At 43.6% G+C, this 10,091-nt stretch overlaps 1 protein-coding gene across 2 annotated transcripts in view; it reads left to right on the top strand.

The window, feature by feature from the left end:
• The first annotated feature begins 5,825 nt into the window (after positions 1 to 5,825).
• LOC146392990 (uncharacterized) overlaps positions 5,826 to 10,091 on the top strand; it is an 18,714-nt gene continuing 14,448 nt past the window's right edge. Inside the window, exons 1-3 of one of the 2 annotated variants that reach the window (XM_084908419.1) lie at positions 5,826 to 6,000; positions 6,975 to 7,150; positions 7,482 to 7,592. In XM_084908419.1, coding sequence (XP_084764545.1) covers positions 5,881 to 6,000; positions 6,975 to 7,150; positions 7,482 to 7,592 — 407 coding nt within the window. In that variant the 5' untranslated portion in view covers positions 5,826 to 5,880. Of the gene's footprint in view, positions 6,903 to 6,974; positions 7,151 to 7,481; positions 7,593 to 10,091 lie in introns of both variants that reach the window. The other variant, XM_084908427.1, reaches the window with a different exon arrangement.

Here is a 10,091-nt window from a genome sequence, read left to right as displayed (position 1 = left end):
GAGTTGTATCTGCCAATCCCTGGCGACCTTCAGTGGTCCCACATCCGGGGTTGAAGGGCTAGTCCTCAGCTTGTCCCCGTCCCAGACAAATGCTAATGGATGCTGATGCTCCTCTTGGTTTGTGAAAGGCTGAGCATTGATGGATTCCCTCTTGTAGTCAACCTTTTCAGCAAGACACCTGAGGAACTGGTTGTATTTCCATGTATCTGCCCTTAGTAAGGCTAGTCCTACAACCAACCAACATGTGCTTGAGTGTTGCTGGGACTGTACACAGGAGCCAGGATGGCTCCTTTCCAAACCACAGCTGCAGATTTATGGGGGAAGGCAGCACATCGTATGTGGCTCATGTGATGAGACATCGCCTATTAGACTCCATTCTGAAACTTTTTTTGCACTGAAAACACTACATCCGGATGAACAGAATCAACCTTTTTGGGAAAATGAAAAGTATTTTTTTCAGTCATAAAACAAAAAACATCAAACACTATTGTTTATGCGCATGTTGATCATTCATTTTGTGGATCACAAAACTAACTAAATGATTGCTGGTAAGATAGTGGAATGGCAGGTTTTCCCTTTTTATGTCAAGGCCACTAAAGCAATTTGGACTCAAATGCAGGACTCTTAATTTAAAAGATCAAAAGGTTTATTTACAGCATAAGCAAAGATGAAGACTTCAAACACAATGTCAGTGTTAATAAAAGCCTCAGTTCCAGAAAGGCAGGCTATTCCACAGATGCAATTACTCCACAGAGTCTTTCTCATCAGACTCAAGTTTTCAGCTCCTACCTTAAGTACTGGTAGTGGAGTCAAGGGTGGGAACTGAGAATAAGTCATGTAAAATAAATATTTGACCACCTAAAACCAGCCAAAATTCTGGTTCTCACAGACCAGGCACACAGATTGGAGTCAATCAGCCTCCAATGCACTCTTTTCTGACTTCTGGTTTCTCACTAGTGGTTTGCATTGGATCAGAGTCAGTGTAACTACTGACTGCATGGAGCTGTTCTGTCGCAATGTGGACACTCAAAAACACAGACTTTCTAAAACGATGACGCACTTTAGGCATTCAATTCAATTCAATTCAATTTTATTTATATAGCGCCAAATCAAAACAAAAGTCGCCTCAAGGTGCTTCATAGATACAGAGAAAAACCCAACAATCATATGACCCCCTATGAGCAAGCACTTTGGCGACAGTGGGAAGGAAAAACTCCCTTTTAACAGGAAGAAACCTCCGGCAGAACCAGGCTCAGGGAGGGGCGGCCATCTGCTGCGACCGGTTGGGGTGAGAGAAGGAAGACAGGATAAAAGACATGCTGTGGAAGAGAGACAGAGGTTAATAACAGATATGATTCAATGCAGAGAGGTCTATTAATACATAGTGAGTGAGAAAGGTGACTGGAAAGGAAAAACTCAATGCATCATGGGAATCCCCCGGCAGCCTACGTCTATTGCAGCATAACTAAGGGAGGATTCAGGGTCACCTGGTCCAGCCCTAACTATATGCTTTAGCAAAAAGGAAAGTTTTAAGCCTAATCTTAAAAGTAGAGATAGTTTCTGTCTCCCGAATCCAAACTGGAAGCTGGTTCCACAGAAGAGGGGCCTGAAAACTGAAGGCTCTGCCTCCCATTCTACTTTTAAATACTCTAGGAACAACAAGTAGGCCTGCAGAGCGAGAGCGAAGTGCTCTAATAGGGTGATATGGTACTACAAGGTCATTAAGATAAGATGGGGCCTGATTATTTAAGACCTTGTATGTGAGGAGCAGGATTTTGAATTCAATTCTGGACTTAACAGGAAGCCAATGAAGGGAAGCCAAAACAGGAGAAATATGCTCTCTCCTTCTAGTCCCTGTCAGTACTCTTGCTGCAGCATTTTGGATTAGCTGAAGGCTTTTCAGTGAGTTTTTTGGACATCCTGATAATAATGAATTACAGTCGTCCAGCCTGGAAGTAATAAATGCATGAACTAGTTTTTCAGCGTCACTCTGAGACAGGATATTTCTAATTTTAGAGATGTTGCGCAAATGGAAGAAAGCAGTCTTACATATTTGTTTAATATGTGCGTTGAAGGACATGTCCTGGTCAAAAATACTCCAAGGTTCCTCACAGCGTTACTGGAGGCCAAGGTAATGCCATCCAGAGTATGAATCTGGTTAGATACCATATTTCTAAGATTTTCAGGGCCGAGTACAATAACCTCAGTTTTATCTGAATTAAGAAGCAGAAAGTTAGCGGCCATCCAGGTCTTTATGTCTTTAAGACATTCCTGCAGTTTAATTAATTGGTGTGTGTTATCTGGCTTCATGGACAGATAGAGCTGGGTGTCATCTGCATAGCAGTGAAAATGTATGCTATGTCTTCTAATGATGCTGCCTAAGGGAAGCATGTATAATGTAAACAGAATTGGTCCTAGCACTGAACCCTGTGGAACTCCATAATTAACCTCAGTGTGTGAAGAGGACTCTCCATTTACATGCACAAATTGGAGTCTATTAGATAGATATGATACAAACCACTGCAGCACAGTACCTGTAATACCTACAGCATGTTCTAATCGCTCTAATAGGATATTATGGTCAACAGTATCGAACGCTGCACTGAGGTCTAGCAGGACAAGCACAGAGATGAGTCCACTGTCAGAGGCCATAAGAAGATCATTTGTAACCTTCACTAAAGCTGTTTCTGTGCTGTGATGAGCTCTGAAACCTGACTGAAACTCTTCAAATAAACCATTCCTCTGCAGATGATCTGTTAGCTGTTTGACAACTACTCTTTCAAGGATGTTTGATATGAAAGGAAGGTTGGAGATTGGCCTATAATTAGCTAAGACTGCTGGGTCTAGAGATGCTTTTTGAGTAAAGGTTTAACTACAGCCAGCTTGAAGGCCTGTGGTACATAGCCGATTATTAGAGATAGGTTGATCATATTTAAGATCGAAGAATTAATTAATGGCAGGACTTCTTTGAGCAGTTTTGTAGGAATGGGGTCTAAAAGACACGTTGATGGTTTGGAGGAAGTAATTATTGAAGTTAACTCAGAAAGATCAATTGGAGAAAAAGAGTCTAACTTAACATCAATGGTACTAAGAGTAGCTGTAGATAATATTACATCTGTGGGATGATTACTGGTAATTTTTTCTCTAATGATAAAAATTTTATTTGTGAAGAAGTTCATGAAGTCATTACTAGTTAACGTTAAAGGGATGGTTGGCTCAACAGAGCTCTGACTGTTTGTCAGCCTGGCTACAGTGCTGAAGAGAAACCTGGGGTTGTTCTTATTTTCTTCAATCAGTGATGAATAGTAAGATGTTCTGGCTTTGCGGAGGGCTTTCTTATAAAGCAGCAAACTATTTCTCCAGGCTAAATGATGATCCTCTAAATTTGTGACACACCATTTCCTCTCCAGATTACGAGTCATCTGCTTTAGGGTACGTGTTTGAGAATTATACCACGGAGTCAGGTACTTCTGATTAGAGACCTTAGTTTTCACTGGAGCTACAGTATCCAGAGTCGTACGTAGTGAGGAGGTGAAATTATTAACAAGATAATCGACCTCTGTTGGGGTAGCGTTCAGATAGCTGCTCTGCTCTGTGTTGGTACAGGGCATTGAAGATGATAACAGTGGGTGGATTATATTCTTAAACTTAGTTACAGCGCTTTCAGAAAGACATCTACTTTGATAAAATCTACTCTCCACCGCTGTGTAATCAATTATTGTAAATGTAAATGTTATCAGGAAATGATCAGACAGGAGAGGGTTTTCAGGAAACACTGTTAAATGTTCAGTTTCTATGCCATATGTTAAAACAAGATCTAGAGTGTGATTAAAGTGGTGGGTGGGTTCTTTTACATTTTGAGAGAAGCCAATTGAGTCTAATAACAGACTAAATGCCATGTTGAGGCTGTCATTTTTAGCATCTACATGGATGTTAAAATCACCCACAATAATTATTTTATTTGAGCTCAGAACTAAATTAGATATAAAGTCTGAGAAATCAGACAGAAACTCTGTGTAAGGCCCAGGTGGACGATAGATGATAACAAGTAAGACTGGTTTCTGAGTTTCACAGCTGGGGTGGACAAGGCTAAGCATCAGGCTTTCAAATGAATTAAAGTCTGTCTGGGTCTTTCATTAATTAATAGGCTGGTGTGAAAAATTGCTGCCACACCGCCCCCTCGGCCTGTGCTTCGAGGTTTCTGGTAGTTAGAATGACTCGGGGGTGTTGATTCATTTAAACTAACATAATCATCCTGCTGCAACCAGGTTTCTGTAAGGCAGAGTAAATCAATTTGTTGATCAATTATTAAGTCATGTACTAACAGAGACTTGGAGGAGAGAGACCTAATATTTAATAATCCACATTTCACTGTTTTACTCTTTGGTTCAGATGTGGATACTGTACTGTTCTTTCTTTGTGATTGTTTATGTTTAAGTTGTTTGTTGCTGGTTTTTAGTTTGTTTTTTGTCTTTTTGGAAGCTGACACAGTCTCTATGGAGATGGGTTTTTGGGGGGTAGCAGGAGGAGAGAAGCTGCAGAGAGGCGTGTAAGACTGCGACTCTGCATGTGATGCAGTCATGTGACCAATTAAACAAAGATAGCGGAGGGCATTATACAGCAGTTGTTTTGATTGCTCTCAATTTTGACAGCCCTAAAAAAGATTAATATCAGTTTGTACTCACTCACTTTTGCGCATGTGCAGGACTGGAACGTAAGCGTTTTGGGCTGTTTCAATGTGGACGCACAACTCTGTGAAAACGACTGTAAACGCTAGTGTGGACGCAGAGCGTTTTCACACAAAAACGCAGTTTTCAAATCTATGTCAAATCATGTCAGGTTTGTTCACACTTTGTCTCCCAGCAAGATCATGGAGGAGATTGCAGGAGACCTGTAGTCACCCTAGAAGAGCTGGACAGGACTATAGAAGGTCTTTAACCCATCAATATGACCAGTATCTGCTGGAGCCCTACAAAATGACCTCCAGCACAGTTTTGTGTCTCTGACCAAACAATCAGAAACAGATTTCACGAGTGTCCCGAGGTCTCAACATGCTCTAGTGGGTCCTATGCCTGTTACAGTTGCGCCCGACTGGCATGTTCCATTAAATACCAAAATTGGCATATGGCGCCAGGTGTTTTTCACAGATGAGATCAAGTTCACCCTGAGGACATGTGCCAGACGTGAAAGAGTCTGCAGAAGCTGAGGGAGAACATCCATCCATCCAATTCATCTATGGATGTTTGTTTATTTGTTGTTGTCTACAACAACAACAAATTCAAAAAAAGGGTAAACTTGGGTAAACCAACAGAGTCATAGCAGTTGGAGAAGTAGGTGGTCAAAATATATTTGAGATTATAAAAGTTCTTATGAGTTGAAACTTCATATTTAAACAGGTTCACCTAATGTAGCTGTGATTCAAATGCCAAAATAATTCTATAGACCTATAAACTTTGTACACACCAAAGCTGTTTTCTGCCTTCCGTTCACTATGAACAGGCATGTATTTTCGGTTTATGCATGCCCAACTTTGTGCTGAAATGTTTAAAAGAATGTGAAGTATGAGCACAGGCTCACTATGTGAAAACAGCTGTAGTAGGGAAACCCGGGAGGACTTCGTTATGCTCGGCAGTTTGTTGCAGGCCAATACTTGTTGGCAAAACAACATGCAGACATTACTCAAACAGCTGATAAGTGACATGTTTGCTTATGTGCCTCCACCATGTTTGCACAATTCAGCTTTCCAGAATTCTTCAATCCAGTGGAGTTTTTAGCTGCCGTACAGAGCAAAGTACAGCACAACACAGTAGGTTTTGTAATAGCCTGTAAATGCCAGGTATTTCAGATGTGAGGGAAAACAGCAGCTGACAGCTATCCACCATGCCTGCAACACACCGGGCTTTTGCTCTCATCTCTCTGCTGTCCTTCAGCGCAGCAGCACCAACAGTAGACGACTGCAATCAGCTGACCCAGCCTCTGCAAGCTAACGAGCTTCACCAGGTACAGGTCCCTTGACCTCTAACCTCAGCTGTCTTTCTCCCTCACAATATGACAATTAGGCCCAGAGTTGTTTTGTCAGTTACAGAGTTTTCCCAGCTTTGGCTCTTCACACCTTGCCATGTAGTGGGCTGATTGGGGTGGCGGTAGCTCAGTTGGCAGAGCAGGTCAGCCACTAACCAGAAGGTTGGTGGTTTGATCCCAGGCTGCTCCAGTCTGCAAGATACTAACCCCATGTTGCTCTCCGATGCATCCGTCGGTGTATGAATAGTAGATTCTTAGCACTTAAGAGCTCAGAAAAAAAGTGCTTGTGTGAAGTGCTTTAAGTGCTCAGACAGAGTAGAAAAGTGCTATATAATAACCAGTCCATTTACCATTGATTTAAACCATGTTTTATGAACACTGGCATTTGAATATGGAAGCTTTGGCTCTAAACAAAATAATGTGGTCAAAGGAACGGTCACAAAAAACTGAGCTATCAGACAGTGTGGGATGTTTCAGGAAGTGGACCCAAACCCAGATGTTAGCCACAGACTAACAATCAACAGTTATAATGACAAGATATTTCTGCAGACAGTGATGCCTTTACACATGCTACATGTGTCAGTGCGATAACACGATTGGTCCCCATGTGTCCAGATGTGGCTAATGATTTGCAATTTAGAGGCAGATGGATCTAATCTCATTTAGCCAGATTAACCAAATTTGACAGGCAGCATTTTATTCATGATGATATTGTAATGTTATATACATTTGAGACCCGAAAAGTGAGACAATGTAGAAAAGTGGCTGTTATTTCACAACAGCTAATGCAATATCTTTTCCTCTTTTTTAATTTTTGAATTTCATTAAAAGCAGCTATTGTTTGCAGTTTCATAAGAAAGCAGTTGCAGTGACATACAGAGGTAAAATACCAAAAATTGTATCCATATTCAAACCTTTCTGAACCTAACTGTATGTTCTTTCACTCTGAATAGATCCTGGGTAGGTGGATCTTTATTCAGGGGCTTGCCGGTAACGGTAGCTTGGGCGACACTTTGAGGTTTGTGGAAAGTACGTGGATGGTGCTGAATACAACATCAGACAGTCGGACCCTGCAGGCAGAGATAGCTGGCCGAGTGGTTCAACAGCTGGACCAGTCTGTTCAGCCACAGTAAGTATTTTTAAGTGTTTTTCCCTGTTCTCTAATCTGGAGGGGGGGGGGCAGTAAATATTCAGATAGCAGTGGTGATCCTGGCAAAAGCAAATGGCCATAAGTCAAAAACTGGTTGAGGCAGACAACTAGATGATGACACTGTTTCAACGGAAACACGAGACACTGCAGAAGAAAATCCAAACCTACATGGTTTATCACTAAAAAAGTGATATATCTCTTATATCAATGCCAATACCAATACATTTAACTTACCTATATTTTTAATTTACAGAGACTAAAATTACATGTTTTTTGCATATTGAGCTAATTCTTTACATTTTGACGTTAGAGTTCCAAAGATGGAGGACGCCTCCATCCCGACCAATTCCCAGGGACCTGAGCTTTCTTCAAACCCTAGCTCCCACCCTGTCAGCAGTTCCACACCCCATCTGGTCATGAAGTAAGCCATGCTTCCAATATTATTAAGAGAGAATTAAACCCTACCTTCGTCACTTACTAGTCAAAGTAAACAACAACCACTTTTTGTTTGTGTACTCTGGTGTGGGATCTAAGGCCAAAGTCTGCTGCACACAGGCAACCACGCTCAAAGCAACTCTCTGCAATGTTGGCTCTGGCCTTTGTCTTTCATTTCCATACATCTGTTCCTTTGTAAATCGCTAACCTCTGTTCAGAACTGAATTCCCAGAGTTATTCATCAATGTCACATTTCTGGAGGGATTTTTTAAGGGTGTTATAAGGCGGGTAGGTGATATGTGTCATACACAGGTGAGTTGTTGTTGTTTGTGCATAGCTTCATCATAGCTACCATAGCCACCGCAAGTCAGGAGAAAATTGAGGTAAGACAGCTGTTCTCATAGTAGACGCAGGTAGCTGAACAGTAGATTGTTTAATTAAAAACCCACTGTGTGCACAGAGGCAAATCTAAGAAAACTGTGTCTTTGTCCAACCAATCAGAATCAGGGTCATGGGTCATGGGTCATGTGTTAGTGGTGGGAACAGTCATACGGTTATTGTTCATGAGTCCAACAGCAGAGGGGAAGAAACTGTTCTTATGGCGAGAGGTTCTGGTGCGAATGGACCCGAGCCTCCTGCCTGAGGGGAGCAGGTCAAACAGACTGTGTCCAGGGTGAGAAGGGTCAGCTGAGATCCGAGCTGCACGCCCGAGTGTCCTGGAGGTGTACAGGTCCTGCAGAGATGGGAGTCTGCAGCCAATCACCTTCTCAGCAGAGCACACAACACGCTGCAGTCTCTGTTTGTCCCTGATAGTGGCTCCAGCGTAGCACACAGTGATGGAGGAGGTGAGGATGGACTCGATGATTGCAGTGTAGAATTGCATCATCGTCCGTGTTGGCAGGTTGAATTTCTTCAGCTGCCTCAGGAAGTACATCCTCTGCTGGGCTTTCTTAATGACGGAGGTGATGGTGGGCTCCCACTTCAGGTCCTGGGTGATGGTGGTACCCAGGAAGCGGAATGAGTCCATAGAGGTGATGAGGGTGTCAGTCAGGATGATGGGGGGGAGTGGGGCTGTGTGCTTCCTGAAGTCCACAATAATCTCCACTGTCTTCTGGGCATTCAGCACCAGGTTGTTGTGGCTGCACCAGGACACCAGACGTTCAACCTCCCTCCTGTAGGCAGACTCATCCCCGTCCGAGATGAGTCCAATAACGGTGGTGTCATCTGCAAACTTGATTAGCTTGACAGACTGGTGGGTGGAGGTGCAGCAGTTGGTGTACAGGGAGAAGAGCAGAGGAGAAAGAACACAGCCCTGAGGGGAGCCGGTGCTGATGGTCCGGGAGTCCGAGACGTTCTTTCCCAGCCTCACGTGCTGCTTCCTGTCCGTCAGGAAGTCAGTGATCCACCGGCAGATGGGATCAGGCACATTCATCTGGGAAAGCTTGCCTCGGAGATGGTCTGGAAGGATGGTGTTGAAGGCAGAGCTGAAGTCCACAAACAGGATCCTGGCGTAGGTTCCTGGGGAGTCCAGATGCTGCAGGATGAAGTGTAGAGCCATGTTGATAGCGTCGTCTACAGACCTGTTGGCTCTGTATGCAAACTGCAGGGGGTCCAGGAGGGGGGCCGTGAGGGTCTTGAGGTAGGAGAGAACAAGGCGCTCAAATGACTTCATGACCACAGATGTCAGAGCCACAGGTCTGTAGTCATTTAGTCCAGTGATCCTAGGTTTCTTGGGGACAGGGATTATGGTAGAGGACTTGAAGCAGGCAGGCACATGACATGCCTGCAGTGAGGAGTTGAAAATGCCAGAAAACACTGGGGCCAGCTCGTGTGCACAGTGTCTGAGGGTGGCAGGAGACACACCGTCTGGGCCGGGAGCTTTTCGAGCATTCAGACTCTTAAACTGCTTCCTCACACCTGCTTCATGAATATGAAGAGTTGTAGTGGGAGAAGGTGGTGTGAAATCCTCCTTGGTGTGGGGTTTGGAGGGAGGTGTTGTAGGTGAAGTGTTTGATGGTGGTGATGGCTCTATGGAGGGGGGAGAGGTGGGGGAATGAGTTGGTGATATTCCTAAAACGTTTCCACACAGAGGCCGAGTCATTCTCTGAGATCTGCTGCTGCATCTTCTCAGAGTGCTGATGTTTAGCAATGTCCACTTCTTTAGTGAACCTGTACTTGGCCTCTCTGTAGCAGTCCCTGTCTCCGCTTCTGAACGCCTTTCTCTTTTCCAGCCACAGCTTTTTGAGTTTAGGAGTAAACCAGGGTTTGTCATTGTTATAACTCACCCTGGTGCGTGATGGCACAATGCTGTCCTCACAGAAGTGGATATAGGAGGTGACAATGTCCGTAAACTCATCCAAGCTGCTAGAAGCAGCCTTCAATCATGGACCTAACTGTAGGGTGAGGAGCTCATTCATCTGAGAGGTGATCAGATTAACTGAGATGTATTGTGCTGTTCTACAAATCATAATGGCGGAGATAATGG

This window comes from Perissodus microlepis, chromosome 2, assembly GCF_051167445.1.
Source record: "Perissodus microlepis isolate ML-2025 ecotype Zambia chromosome 2, ASM5116744v1, whole genome shotgun sequence".
NCBI lineage: Eukaryota > Metazoa > Chordata > Actinopteri > Cichliformes > Cichlidae > Perissodus > Perissodus microlepis.
The sequence above is the reverse complement of the archived record's forward strand: the minus strand, read 5'-3'. Positions and strand labels throughout refer to the sequence as shown.